The sequence below is a fragment of the Camarhynchus parvulus genome, chromosome 8, assembly GCF_901933205.1.
Source record: "Camarhynchus parvulus chromosome 8, STF_HiC, whole genome shotgun sequence".
In the NCBI taxonomy this organism is placed as follows: Eukaryota; Metazoa; Chordata; class Aves; order Passeriformes; family Thraupidae; genus Camarhynchus; species Camarhynchus parvulus.
Window position 1 is genome coordinate 1,586,417 of NC_044578.1, and position 14,168 is coordinate 1,600,584.

Here is a 14,168-nt window from a genome sequence, read left to right on the forward strand (position 1 = left end):
AATTCCCACCTGGAGCAGGGTGGGAGCACTTTGGCCTCTCCCCAGGCAGGGGTGAGCAGGTGGGATGTGGGCAGGGATCCCACTCTGGCTCCACTGGGGAGAGCACCAGGATGAAGCAGATTTTAGGGAATCCTTGGTCAGCACGAGGATGCTCAGCTGGGATAAAGAAACCCAGGCAGGAGCTGGAGTTTCACACCTGGAAAAAATCCCTAAAAAATCCAGTGATTCCCCTTTCCCTGCTGTGGGCCACAGGGAGAATAAAGGAAAAATAATCCCAGGGACATCCAGCAGCAGAAAGGTGCTCTGATTAACCCAGAGGTGCCAGCAGTGCCAGGTTCCTGCCCTCCTGTGAGCCCCCCTGGCAGAAGCAGAATTCCCTGCAGATCCAGCAGCTCCATGCACAATTCCCAAAAGGTGATGCTAAAACTCAGCATTTTTCCTTTTTGTTTGTTTAAACCTTTACAAACACACATCTTGCTTTTATTTTCCTTTTTTCTTAAATAGATAGTTTATAAAATAAGGCAACTTGAGGGGACCAGGACCGTCCCCATTGCTCAGGTACTGCCTCCTACAAAAAAGAGGGTGACAGTACTTCTAGTTGAGAAAAGCCCAGCCCCACCACAACCCAAGGGCGCTGAAAATCGTGGGAGAACACCTGGGCATGGCCCTGGCTGCATCCCAAGGAAGGAAAGATCTCTGGGGTTTCATGGGGAGGGAGTGGCTTTGCTGGGGGACGCAGCAGGAGCAGCTGAAGGGACCCCCTGGCCAGGGGACCCCGGGCACAAAGGCAGCACAGAAGATGGAATGAGCTGATTCCTCCCCAAAACCAAAGCACACGTGGAGATACATCTTTGGGAGAAACTCTTAGGACTCTGCTATCTTGGAGTATTGAAAGCTATGAACCAGGAAAGCACAAAGGAGTGCAACTCATCCCCAGCCCAGGTCCTGCTGAGTGTCACAGCATTCCATAAGAACCTGTACAGCAGCTTTTCCAGCAGGGAATTCAGCTCTCCCCGTGGAAGTGGGAGTTTCACCTCCAAGCTTTTGCCTCTTTTACGTGTATTCATGCTGGAAATGTGAGCCTCACATCTCTCAGCTTCGTAGTACACACGTTTTCCACATTGCTCCCAAAATTCCCACCCGGCTGAGTGTTGCTTTCTAGAGCTTTATTTCTCTGAGAAATACACTTAATAGAAAATAATTTATAGAAAAAAACCACCTCAGCCTAGAGAGTCCTCAGCAGTAAATGGTCCTGTGGAGCAGCAGGATGGCACATGTGGGCTCAGCCAGGGATTGGGGCTGGAAAGGGATGGCAAGGACACCATGGCAAAGCTGTGTAAACCTGGCATGACCAATGCCCCTGCCAGCACCACCAATCCAGGATGGACCACGGGCAGGAAAGCTCCATAGCCCCAAAAGAGGGAAAAAACCCCTTATTCCAGCAGACTTGACCTTCCAAACAAAGATCTGATCCTGGCTGTAACTGGCACCCACCAATGTCACCCAGCCACGAACACCCAAGCCCAGCACAGCCCTGGCACTGCACTGGGAACCAAATCCAGGATGGAAGGAGATCCTGGTGCTTGGCACGGGCTGGTTAGTGCTCCTCCTCCGAGAGGATGGGTGGGATCCTGCTGGACAGCAGGCCGTACACGTAGGGCCAGATCTTGTTGGTCTCTGTGCCAGAGAAGGAGTGAAGGATGCCCCTGCTCCTGGAAAAAAGGTGGGAGAAGTCAGGAGAAGTCCATCCCAACCAAGGCAGCTTGGACAGGGCTTGGAGCACCCTGAGGTGTCCCTGCCCATGGCAGGGGATGGAATTGGATGGGCTTTAAGGTCCCTTCCAGCCCAAATAATTTTGGGATTCTGCAATTCTCCCCCTTCCCCTGCAAGGGAAGCTTTGGCTCCCCATGTGCTTAAAAACACTCCTGGGCTTCTACTCCCTTTGAGCAGCTGATTTACCACCCTACAGCAATCCATCATTCCCAGACTGGCCAAGGAACAGCAACCCCACAGTTCCAGGGGAAAACAACCCCAAAATTCCAGGGAACAGCAGCCCCACAGTTCCAGGGAACAGCAGCCCCACAGTTCCAGGGACAGCAGCCCCACGAGGGGAACAAGCCCTGGAACCCGCCTGTTGTCCCAGCAGATCCATCTGAGCCAGTGCTGGGGTTTCTCCCTTCTCCCGCCCTCCTGCCAAACTCCCTGTGCTTCACCCAAACCCCTCGGTGCCCTGGATGGATTTTTCATGGCATGTCCCACCTGGATCTAGGCCAAACTCCCACTCCCATGTGATGAGCCCAGCAGGACCAACAGGAGCTGGGAATTTCTCTGGATCACCCTCCTTCCTCCAAGGGAGGCCCCGTCCAGGCTCAGGGCTTGGCCCCAGAGATCTGCCAGGGCCCTTTGGGATGTGGGCAGGGCACAAAGGGCCCTGCTGGGGGTTCTAGAGCCCTGCTGGGGTTCTGCTCGTGCCCAACTCACTTGTAGAGCTCTATCACGGGCTTGGCAGCATCTTTGTACTTCCTGAGGCGAGCGGCCACGGCCTCGGGCCTGTCCTCATCGCGCTGCACCAGCGGCTCTCCCGTCCGGTCATCCACACCCTGAGGGACACAGAGCTCACAGGGACATCAGCACCCCACCCTGAGGGACACAGAGCTCACAGGGACATCAGCACCCCTCACTGAGGGACACAGAGCACACAGGGACCTCAGCACCCCTCACTGAGGGACACAGAGCACACAGGGACATCACCCACCCCATCAGACCCTGCAGCTGCCACAGGCCTCATCCTGGTGATACCTCAGGGTTTGGCTTTTCTATTTTCCCATTCTGTGCTGCTTTAGTGTGTGGATCTGGCCTTCATATTAAGTGTTGTTGAACTCTCTGCACAGAGCAGGGAGACAAAACAATTCCTGCTCCAGCTGGGCACCAAGGACAAATGATCCAAATCTCAGCCCCTGGAGCACAAACCCCGTGGACTGGAGAGAGAAAAACAAGCAGGGTGGGACTGCAGGGGCTAAAGCTGGAATGGGACAATGAACTGCAAGGTGCAAATGGAGCAGAACTGATCCCAGTGACAGAGCCCGTGCCCGGCCGTGCATTTTGGGGCCATTTTGGTTCATCTTGGGTGCAGCCCTGGCTGGGCTCTTGTGCTGCCCAAGGTGGATCCATGGAGGAGATGCTTTGGATAAATCCCTGCTTTATTCTGGAACTCTGCCCAGCCTCTGCTCTAGGGCAGCCTGCACTGTGTGCATAAATCCTGCTTTCCTCAGGAAAGTGGCAGAATTCCTCAGAACAATTCCTCAGAATGTTTAGCACAATCCCCCAGGACAGTTGAGCACAACATTTAGCACAATTCCTCACGGCTCTCAGCCCTTCCACCCAGGATCTCACCCCCAGAGCCCCTTCAGCGCCCCAGCCCCTGCAGAGACAGGGCTCCCCCCCAGGTTCCCCCGTGGGTGGCTCTGGGCTCTCACCTGGCTCTGGGGAGGGTTGAAGTCCATGTTGTAGACGCGGCCGCTGGCGGGGTGCACCCAGCGGGCGCTCAGCCGATCCTTCAGCGTCTCGAAGGGGATGTTCAGGCTGATCACCAGGTCCAGCTGGCAGATCCCATCCAGAGCCCGGGCCTGCCCCAGCGTCCGAGGGAAACCTGGGCGGGCACAGGGATGGGAATGAGAGCTGGGAAGCAGCAGGATGGAGCCAAAGCCATCCCTGAGGCAGCCGCGGAGCTGCAGGCCCGGCCCCGCGGCGGCACAGGCGGGGGAAAGGCAGACACCACCATATGGCTCCGAGAAAAAATAGCTCCTGCAGCAGCCACAGCTCCCGAAATGAGACACCCGGGGCTCAGCTGGTGCCTGCTGTCCCCACACGGGCCTGGGGACAGGCAGGGGGACACAGGCAGTGCCAGAACGGGGATCAGTGCTGGAATGAGGAGGGGAAATGTGAGGGGACAGCACAGAGTGCTGTGCACAGAGTGGGGACAAACTGCTGGCTGGTGTGGGGGACATCAGGGAGACTGCAGGAAAGGCTCCTGTCCTCCTTGGGACAGCCAGTGAGCAGCTGGAGCAGAGAATTCCAGAATGCCAGATGGTTTGGATAGGAAGGGACTTTAAAGACCCCGCAAGAAAGATGGAGAGAGATCTTTTACAAGGGATGGAGGGACAGAACACAGGGAATGGTTCCCACTGCCCGAGGGCAGGGATGGATGGGATACTGGGAATTAGGAATTGTTCCCTGTGAGGGTGGGCAGGCCCTGGCACAGGTGCCCAGAGCAGCTGTGGCTGCCCCTGGATCCCTGGCAGTGCCCAAGGCCAGGAGGGAGCAGCCTGGGACAGTGGGAGGTGTCCCTGCCCATGGCAGGGATGGCACTGGATGAGCTTTAAGGTCTCACCCCATCCAAACCACTCTGGGATTCCTTGATTCCCCTTTCAGCCATGGCCAGGGGCCCCAGGCCGTGCCTGTTTGCCCTCAGCACCTCCCATCCCTTCACCTCAGGTGGCTTTTGGGCTGGCATTGAGGAGCTGCTGCACACACACACATGTGAAGGAGGGAAGAAGTTTCTCCTGGCCTGTCTCCAGCCCTGCCCTGCTCTGTGGAACACCCAGCTCCTCTCCCTGCCCTTCCCTTTCCCGGCCATGTGCCAAGGGCTCAGCGGGACACGGCCCTGCAGCAGCTCAGCTCCTGCCTCTCCTCCCACCTCCCCCTCCTGGCTTTCCTCCCTGCTGGGGCTGCCAAGCCATGGGGAACAAAGTTATGTCCCAAAGGGGCTGGGGTTCCCCCTCTGCACTCACCATCGAGCAGCCAGTGCTGCTCCCGCCGCTTCTCCAGCTCGGCCATCATCACGCGGGTGATGACGTGGTCAGGCACCAGCAGCCCTCTCTCCAGGTACTGCTGGGCCAGGGCTCCAGCTTCTGCTTGAGACAAGAAAGAAAAAGAGATAGAAAAAAATCATGACATTTCCACTTAAAAATATCGCACCCCCTCAAATTCTGCCTGGCCTCCTCTGTCCGGGACATTGCTGGCAGCGTCGCTGTGCTGGTGGTGGAAAGGCCGCACGGTCCTTTTGGGGTGGAGGAGTGGGAATTCCTGAGGTACCTGGGAGCAGGAGCGTGCTGGGCCTCAGCCAAGCCCTAACTGATGGAGAGAGAAGCCCTGGGTGTGCTCCTTTGGTTCAGGACATGGCTCCCATGTGGGCACAGGTAAGGACTGCCCCAAACACCTGAGCCTGCTTCCCATCCCCAGGGCTGAAGGATTTCACAGCCTCCACTTAAGATAAGCTCAGGTAAGAAAATTATTCCCAAGATCACATCCTTGAGAACATAACTGTGGTAATTGCAAGGCAAGTGCACATTGCTGGGCTTCTGGTGCCTCTCCCACAGCCTCAGCTGCTTCTGGAACCTGGAGAGGGACTGGGGACAAGGGATGGAGGGACAGACACAGGGAATGGCTCCCACAGCCAGAGGGCAGGGCTGGATGGGAGATTGGGAAGGAATTCCTGGCTGGGAGGGTGGGGAGGGGCTGGGATGGAATTCCCAGAGCAGCTGTGGCTGCCCCTGGATCCCTGGCAGTGCCCAAGGCCAGGCTGGAGCAGCCTGGGACAGTGGGAGGTGTCCCTGCCATCCCACGGGGTAGAACTGCATAATCTTTAAGGTCCTTTCCAACCCAAACCATTCCATGGTGGTTATTTGCCATTGTTTTCTTTCAGCCCCTCAGAAGCATGAAGAAAACATTTGGAAAATGGAAATATTCTTTGTCCCTGTGTGTGACAAACTCTGCTCCTGCCCCAGGAGAGCTCCAGCCCCTCTCCCCTTGGACCAGGACATCTCTTCTGCTGTCTTCCCACAGCAGCTGAAATAGCATTTGTCACCAGAAATTAACAATCCCCTCATCTATTTTTTGCACCCTTTCTGGTGAGGACAGCACATTTCAGCCCTCTCCAAGTGTGAGTCCTCTCTAAAAATAACCCCAGGATCCTGCACTGGAGGCAGCTGCGGCTCCCCAGGCTGCAGCGAGCTGTCCCCGTGGGCAGCACCTGCACCTGCCTGGGGGTGAGCTCCTCAGCTGCAGGAGGGGTTTCCGCAAGAGAAACAATTCTTGGAGAGAATTCATCTGTTCTAGGGGAAGAACCAGCCTGAGCAGGGGTCCAGTTCTGGCCCCTCAGTTTGGGAAGGACAGTGAGACACCGGAGCATGTCCAGAGGGGACAACGAGGCTGGAGAGGGGCTGGGAGCACAAACCCTGAGAGGAACCCCTGAGGGAGCTGGGGGTGCTCAGCCTGGAGAGAAGGAGACTCAGGGCTGCCCCCATCACTCTGCACAGCTCCTGAAAGGTGCCTGTGCTCACCTGGGGCTGGGCTCTTTCTCCAGCAGCACTGACAGAACAGAGCACACAGCCCCGAGCTGCACCAAGGGAAATACAGGCTGGATAGCAGGAAAAAGCTTTTCCCAGAAAGGGTGAGAAAGTTCTGGAATGGCTGCCCAGGGAGGTGGTGCAGTCCCCATCCCTGGGTGTGTTTAACAAAGCCTGGATGTGGCACTGGGTGCCAGGGTTTGGTTGGGGTGCTGGGGCTGGGTTGGACTCCATGATCTTGGAGGTCTCTTCCAACCTGGGCATTCTGTGAATTCTGGGATTCTGTGAATTCTGTGACACGCTCCCAGGTTTAACCCAGAATCCAAAGAGTCTGCCTGGAAAACGCTCAGATTGTTCCCTGCTGTGTGTGACGGCACCAGAAGGAAGGTCCAGCCTCCTCCTCCCTGGAGCAGGGCCAGAAGCGCCGGGTGCTGGAATCCAGCATCCCACCTGCCTGGAGCAGGGCAGCGCTGACTCACGGCCTGAGTCACCGGGATCATCCCACTGCCTCCGGGCGGGCAGGAATCCCAGCTGGCCCCGGGCACAAAACACCTTTTCTCACTGACAGCTTGTTTGTCACCTCCCAGACGTCACCACGCTCCCGCCTGGGAAAGCCAAGGACACGGGGATGGAAAAAGCAGCCTGCGGATTGGGCAAACAGCACGGAGGGCAGCAGCATTATAAAAACAGAGTTTGGGGATTTCTTATATTTATTGGCGTGGTCTGTGCAGTGCCAGAGGCTCACAGGGAATGAGGGGCTCCGGGGAGGAGCCGGGAGCTGCTGGGCAAGGTGTGGCTGTCACCTGAGGGGGGATGGACATCCAGGGACCAGGAGATGCCACACAAGGTGTGGCTGTCACCCGGTGAGCAGGGATGGCTGTCACCCTGAGCAGGGATGGCCGTCCCAGGAGCCTGGAGAGGCTACACCAGGTCCAACTGTCACCCCAAGGAGGGATTGCCGTCCCAGGATCTGCCACACCAGGTCTGGCTGTCACTCTGAGCAGGGGTGGCCGTCCCATGAGCTGAAAGAGGCCACGCAAGGTCTGGCTGTCACCTGAGGCCAGCTGGCCACCCCAGGGAACAGCTGTGGCTCAGCAGGGCTGCTGGAGCCAGGCCTGGAGCTGCAGGCCAGGAACACCCTGAGGCAGGACAGGGCTGGGAAGGGAGTGTGGGAACACAGCAGAGCCCCACAGCCCCGGGGCTGCAGCTTTCCCACGGCCCGGGACAGACGGACAGCTCTCCACTGCTCCGCCATGGACAATCCCTGCTGCTCCCCTGTCCCTCCGTGTGTGAAGCTCCTGGAGCTTCTCCCTCCTCCACAGCACTGCACGTCTCCTCTCTCCAGGAGGAGCAGCCCTGGATTTGCAGGAGGGGCTCTCCAGACCCCCAGGATGTGCTGAGAGCATCACCCCTACCTCGCAGCCCTTGGGGTCCCTTCCAGGCAGTTTAAACTCCAAATTAAATGTTTGCTATCCCTTTCCCAGCTCCCAGCCCATGGAAAAGCTCCATTCCAGAGGGGAGCAGGGTCTGGGAGCCCTTCCTGAGCAGGGAGGGAGATCCTGGCCCCCCATGAGGAGCTGGGACTCACCCTATAGCACCAAACCCCGTTGCTGGGCTGGTCACAGGGGTGCAAGCTTTACTCTGCAGTTACTCCAGGGAGCAAAGGGCTTTTTGGTGTGCTGAGCTCGAAGCCAGCCTTCCAACTCCCGCTTTAATCCCATTAATGTGATGAATGTGGGTTTAATGTGCCCTGAAACTCACGGGACTCCCAGCTCTCTGTGGCTCCCCCCAGGTGACCTTGATCTGTCCCCAAGGGACGTGTCCCAGCCCCAAGGGACAGCTGATGATAATAACAGGTTATTTCTTTGGGATTATTGAAAGAGAAGGGAGTTTAGGTTGTAGTTGTTTCACTTTTTAAATTTATTTTATTAATTTTTTCCAGATTTTTGAAGCCATTTTTAGGAATTGGAAGGGGTTTTTTTATGAATTATAAATATTGGAGAATTTTAGGGATTGTTTGTTGGTTTAATGTGGAGGTTTTTTGTAATTTTTTTAATTTATTTTTTTAGGGTATTCAGGAGAGTTTTTAGGTGTTACTGATTTATTTAGACAGCTTAGTTTGTTTCTGAAGTTAGTTTTAGAATGGTGAGTATATTTGTGGTTTTTATACAAAATTTATTTTTAGTTTTATTTTTTGTTGAGATAATAAGGGTTTTTTTAATTTTACTGAGATTTTTTTAATAATAAAGGATGTACAATTGCTGGGGTTTTATTAGTTTTTTTTTTAATTGTAAGTATAGATTTATTTTGTGGGTATATAGTGGTATTTTTTATATTTGTAAGGTATTTGTAAGGGACATGTCCCAGCCCTGAGGGCACCCAGCAGTCACCCAGAGCCAGGTGGGACAGGCTGGAGGAGAAGCTGTTCCCAAACACAGCCCTGGGCAGCCTCCAGAGCCTGCAGCACAACCCTGCACTTTCTCCCTATCCAAAGCCTTTTCCAGGAATTTTTTCCCCCCATTATTTAGGCTCCAGCAGCCCGGTCTGGAGCTAACAGAGGAGGAACCCTGGGGGTGAATGGGGCACCAGTGCAGCACCACAGTTAAACCACAGCAGATGTCACCCCAGTTTTGGGACTTCTTCCTGACACAGATGCTGCATCCACCCTGCCCTCAGCAACAGGAGGTCATTTTAGGGAGCAGGAACCTGATGGGGCCCCAAATTCAGGCCTGCAGGGTGGACAGTGGGGTCTGAAAGGTGCCTGTGCTCAGCTGGGGCTGGGCACTGACACAACCAGAGCACACAGCCTCGAGCTGCACCAAGGGAAATACAGGCTGGATAGCAGGGAAAAGCTTTTCCCAGAAAGGGTGATAAAGTTCTAGAATGGCTGCCCAGGGAGGTGGTGCAGTCCCCATCCCTGGGTGTGTTTAACAAACCTGGATGTGGCACTGGGTGCCAGGGTTTGGTTGGGGTGCTGGGGCTGGGCTGGACTCCATGATCTTGGAGGTCTCTTCCAACCTGGGCATTCTGTGATTCTGTGAATCCTGTGATTCCGTCTGGAGGGCAACAGCCAGGGCTGGGAGAGATCCCTGTGGTCAGAGCACTGCTCCCACACACAGGGAGACAGCAGGAACCTGTGGAAAAGCAGGGGCTGGCTGGCTGCATCCCTGGGCTCAGCTTTGGCCACCAACCAGGCCAGTGTGGCCAGCAAAGGCCACAGTCCACGGGAAAGGTGTGCAGAAGGGTTGTGGGGCCATGCTCAGCCCACATCCCCCGGGGAATTTTGTTTTGTTCATGCCTTGGTGGATGCTCACAGAGGAAATCTGTCACGAGGAGGGGACAGGAGCCACTCCTGGCTCCAAGAGAGCACCTGATAGGGAGCAGTGGCACAGCCACAAGACCCACAGACCCTCAGCCAAAGCCAGGACAAACAATTGAGCTGCAGAGTCCTGCTAAGACCTGGGGATGCTGCCAGCACCAGAGACAACCACCTGGGTTCCGGGGCAAGTGCTGGCCAGAAAAATGGCTCGCCACCCTCCAGCACCCCTGCCTGGCACCAAAACACAGCCTGTAAGCCTCCCAAGGTGTTTCAAAGGCCTTTCCCTAGAGCAGAGCAGCCTCTTGCTGACAGGCACTAATTAGGAGACACACGGCTGGGGGCGGATGTGCTTGGGGGTTGCTGGAGCACAGCTCAAAGCCCTTCAGCAGCAGCAGCCATGCATTCAGCTGCTTCACCTGCCCCAAAAGGGAGTCTTTGTTCCCTGAGACCGCCACCACCAGCTCCAGCAGCGGCCTGGAATGCTCTCCATGCTGGGAACTCAGCCTTCCTCCAGCAGCAGGAGCCCCCCAAACCCTCAGCTGTGGCCTCTTCATGCCTGGCAGTGGCCAGCAGGAAAATCCCTGGAGCACTGACACACCAGGCCAAGATCCCTGTAAAAACACAGGATTCACAGTTGCCTTTGGAAGGATGAGCCTGTAATGGGTCTGTTGGTTCTGCAGACCCCCAGCTCCCCCAAAGCACAAAGCTGGTGACACAGCTGATAAACTTGGGAAGAGGAGCTGCTTCCACCTCTTTCCCCGGAGCACAGTCATGTAACAGCTTGTCCAAAGCAAACAGCAGAAAAAACAAAAACAAAAACTAAAAAAAACCAAATAACTGGAGCTCACTGAGAGCTGTTACAGAGGCTGAGTCAAAGGTGGGACCCAAATGCCACACCAGATGAACCAAACCACGGCTGGTTTCCTTCTGAGTAATTTTCCCTGCATTTCTCCGTGTTGTTTCCTTCTGAATGGACCTGAGACACCTTCAGCTAACTCTTCTTGGTTCTCGGTGTCCCCAGAGGAGCTCTGTGGCAAGAGCACACACTGAAAAGTGAAGTTTGGGGCAGTCAGTGGTTCAAAGCTTGGCTGTGGCAGTTCCCAGGTGGGCACAGGCTGCCCCTCTCCACATGCTGCACCTCTACTTGCTTTCAGCCCAGCTTTCTGTCCTTCAGCCAAAGCCCTCATCGAGATTTTCCAAATTTTGAGCCTCCCTCTAAAGAAAACATTATTGTCCTTTTTATTTACAAAAGGAAATCTGGGTGTTTTTACATGAGTGACCAGCACAGAGCTGTGTGCAACGCCCTTGTCGGACCACGCACCTCTCCAAAACTTTACCCTGCCTAATCTTCCTCCCTGTTTTTGCCATCCTTCTAAAATAGAAATCACTTCTAAATCCTCTCGGCTTGTTTTGCACCGAGGCCGTTTCACCGTTCCCCTGCCTGGTGAGTCAGCTTCCCCCCGGGTCGGTGTTTCGCACATTAGCGGGGGACAGAAGGAAGCGCTGGGAAGAGAACCGCGCCGGGATTGCCCAATGCCGCCGAGCTGGGGCTCAGCACGGCCGCTCCCGAGCCGAGCCTGGACCGGGACCCCCCCTCACCGCCCGAGGGACACAGGCACAGCTCATCCCGCTCCCGGGGCTTTGGGTTCGGATGTCGGACGCGGGATCGGCAGCACTGCCCAGCCCTAGAAGCCGGGAGTGCGGGGGTGCCTGTGCGAGGTGGGTGCTGACCCCATCTCCTGCCGCTCCCCGCTCCGGGGACCCGGCCAGGGCAGCCGGTGGTAGTCCCGGAAGGTTTCCCCTCCGGACAGACGCTCCTTCCCAATCCATCCGTGCCGCCCTGGGAATGCCGCAGCATTCCAGCCATCTGCCGTGCATCCCCGGGGCAGGATGGAGTTATTGATAACAACAGGATGGAGTTATTGATAATAACAGCACAGCCCCGGGCCACGCACAGCGCCGGCCCATCGCCCTGGGTGCGCGGCCAGCTGGGGTCTCCACCGCCTCCTCCGGAGCCGCGATCACCCAGCACAGCGATAACAGAGCCACGGCACATCCACGGCACCCCGCGCCTTCCGATCCCGCTGCTCCCGAGCGGCTCCGGGAGCTCGGGCAGGAGGGAGCGGGCGATGAATGAGCTGTGCCAAACGCACGGGAAGAAAACAACCTGTGGTGCCCCCGCCGCGGAGACGGATCCCATCCATCGCCGTCTCCATCCCGCCCCCATCTCCATCCGCACCCCCACCCCGTCCCAGCGCTGCCCCGGCGGAGATGCGCGGGCAGGGCCCCCCGCTCCCGGTGCCGGTGCCGGTGCCGACGGGGCGGCCCCGCGGGCACTCACCGCCGCCGCCGCCGAGGCTCTCCCGCAGGAACTGCCCGCTGGAGAGGTGCTGGAGCCCGAAGCTGCGGGCGATCCTCTCGCACACCGTGCCCTTGCCCGAGCCGGGGGGGCCGAGCACCACGGCCCGCAGCAGCTTGGAGGCCATGGCCGGCTGCGGGCGCCGGAGCGCTGCGGGGCAGGACACGCGTCAGCCGCCCCGGCCGCGCTCCCCCCGCGCCGCCCGGACACATCAGCAGGGCGGGGGGACCCCGCGGCCGCTCCTCCCCCCGCCCGCCCCCTCGGGCCGCGGCACCCTGGGATTTGTAGTCCCGGAGCCGCCCGCGCATCCCCCGGCCCGACGGGGCCCCGCGGTGCCGCACGCCCCGGCCCGGCGCGTCCCGGTTCGGTGCGTCCCGGCCCGGCGCGCCCCGCTCGGGCACATCCCGGCTCGCCGCGCCCCGGCTCGCCCGAGCCACGCCGCCCACGGAAGCGGCTCCCGGGGCACGTCCCGCACGCCTGGCACGGCCGAGCCCGCGGGGAGCCGGGGGGACCCACGGGGGACCGCGACCACCGGGGCGGGCACGGCGGCTGCGGGCGGCGGGTGCAACCTGCGGACGGGAGGAACACGGGGGTGGGCGTGCGGGCTGGGCATGCACGGCTGGAAAGCACGGCCGGGGAGCGGGTACAACCTGTGGATGTACCGCTGGAAAGCACGGCCGGGGAGCGGGTACAACCTGCGGATGTACAGCTGGAAAGCACGGCCGGGGAGCGGGTACAACCTGTGGATAACACACACACACAGAGCCTGGAGGTGGTGTACAGCCCGCCGTGCCCAGGGGCTGCTGTGTCGCGGGGTGTGTCTGTGTCGCTCCCTGTGTGTGCGTCTGTGTCACTGTGGGTGTTCGTGTCACTCGCTGTGTGTCTGTGCGTGACTCCCTCTGCGTGCGTGGCTCCGCCGGTGCCGTTCCTTGTGTGTGCGTGTGTCACCCCCTCTGTCTGCGTGTGTGTGTGTCCCTTCCTCGGTGCAGAGCGCCACTGCCTCTGTGTCTGTGTGCGTGTCACTGTGCGTGTGTCGCTGTCTGTGTCACTTCGTGTGAGTGTCTCGCTGTCTGTGTCACTGTGTGTGTCTGTCGCTGTGCGTGTGTCGCTGCCCGCGCTGTCCCGGCGGGCGCAGCCCCGTGTCCGCACCGTGCCCACACCGTGTCCGTGCCGTGCCCGGCGCGCGCCCCCGCGGGTGCCGCCGTGCCCGCGCTCGGGGGCGCGCGCCGCTCCCCGGCTCTCTCCCCCCGCCCGCGCGCGCCCCCGCGCGCCCCCGCGCCGCCCCCGGAAGCGGGCGCGGGTCACGTGGGCGCGCGGCGCTGCCATAAACACGGCAAGATGGCGGCGCTCACGCCGCCCGCCCGCCCGTGCTGCGTCATGTCGCGCCCCGGCCCCGCCGCGCCCGCAGGTGGGTCCGGCCCGGCGCGGCCCCGGGCACCGCGGGGTGGGCGGCCGGCGGCGGGGGGCGCGGGGCCGGCGGCGCCGGGCGCGGCGCTGCCCCGTGGCGCATTCGCATTTTCGGGGGCTGCGCGGGCGGGGCCGCCGCCCCCCCCTGCCCCGGGCGGGTCCCGGCGCTGCTGAGGGGCGAGCGGGGCGGGGGGCGCTCCGTGGCATGGGGGCTCCCTGTCCTGCCCCGTCCCGTCCCATCCCGCCCCGCGGCTGCTGCCCCGCTTTCCCCCTCCCCGCTCCAGGTAAGCTCGGGCAGCGCCCTGGCAGCGAAGTTGGGAGGGAGCGGCGGCGGCGGCCCGGGCCCCGCCGCCCCTCAGCGCCCCCGTGCCCGCCGCCGGCCGTGTCACCGCCCGGCACGCCGCTGGAGCCCCGTAACCAGCTGTTTGTTTTCTTCCCTCCTCAGGCTGGCCGGGATTCGTGCTCAAACCGCGCCGGGGAAGATGGAGGTGAGGTTTGCTCCCCTCACGAGCCCGCGCGGGGTGAGAGCGGCTCGCAGCGCTCGGAGATCCTCGGCCCGTGCGTAGGGGTGGGGAGGGACCAGCCCCGGGGCTGTGGGCAGGGAATGTCCCCAGCCCCATCGCTGGGATGCTGAAGGAATTTTGGTTCCTATGAAACAACTACAAAAATACCACCGGCCCCAAAGGGGCAGGAGGTGGAACTGGAGTTTAAAAACCAACCAGGCCAACTTAAACGG

The 14,168-nt window shown here is 59.4% G+C and overlaps 1 protein-coding gene across 2 annotated transcripts; it reads right to left on the reverse strand.

The window, feature by feature from the left end:
* Window positions 1-494: 494 nt before the first annotated feature.
* Window positions 495-12,191, reverse strand: AK4 (adenylate kinase 4). Of its 2 annotated transcripts, none has more exons than XM_030953470.1 (5): window positions 12,008-12,191; window positions 4,791-4,910; window positions 3,477-3,649; window positions 2,482-2,600; window positions 495-1,712 (listed from the first exon to the last, which is right to left on the reverse strand). In XM_030953470.1, the coding sequence occupies exons 1-5, from the start codon at window positions 12,150-12,152 to the stop codon at window positions 1,598-1,600; spliced, it is 672 nt and encodes a 223-aa protein (XP_030809330.1). In that variant the 5' UTR covers window positions 12,153-12,191; the 3' UTR covers window positions 495-1,597. The 2 variants fall into 2 exon arrangements, with proteins under 2 accessions (XP_030809330.1, XP_030809329.1); XM_030953469.1 differs by lacking the exon at window positions 12,008-12,191 and adding an exon at window positions 9,284-9,567.
* Between the last annotated feature and the right edge of the window lie 1,977 nt (window positions 12,192-14,168).

What these genes read in the sequence shown, in the direction of transcription:
- AK4 (XM_030953469.1), bottom strand. Translation starts at nt 9,512, where the DNA reads ATGCAGCCAGCCAGCCCCTGCTTTTCCACAGGTTCCTGCTGTCTCCCT. An exon ending in GCACCCAGTGCCACATCCAG is followed by an intron (nt 4,911 to 9,283) that starts GTTTGTTAAACA and finishes TGTCTCAAGCAG; the next exon opens with AAGCTGGAGCCCTGGCCCAG. An exon ending in TCAACCCTCCCCAGAGCCAG is followed by an intron (nt 2,601 to 3,476) that starts GTGAGAGCCCAG and finishes TGTGTCCCTCAG; the next exon opens with GGTGTGGATGACCGGACGGG.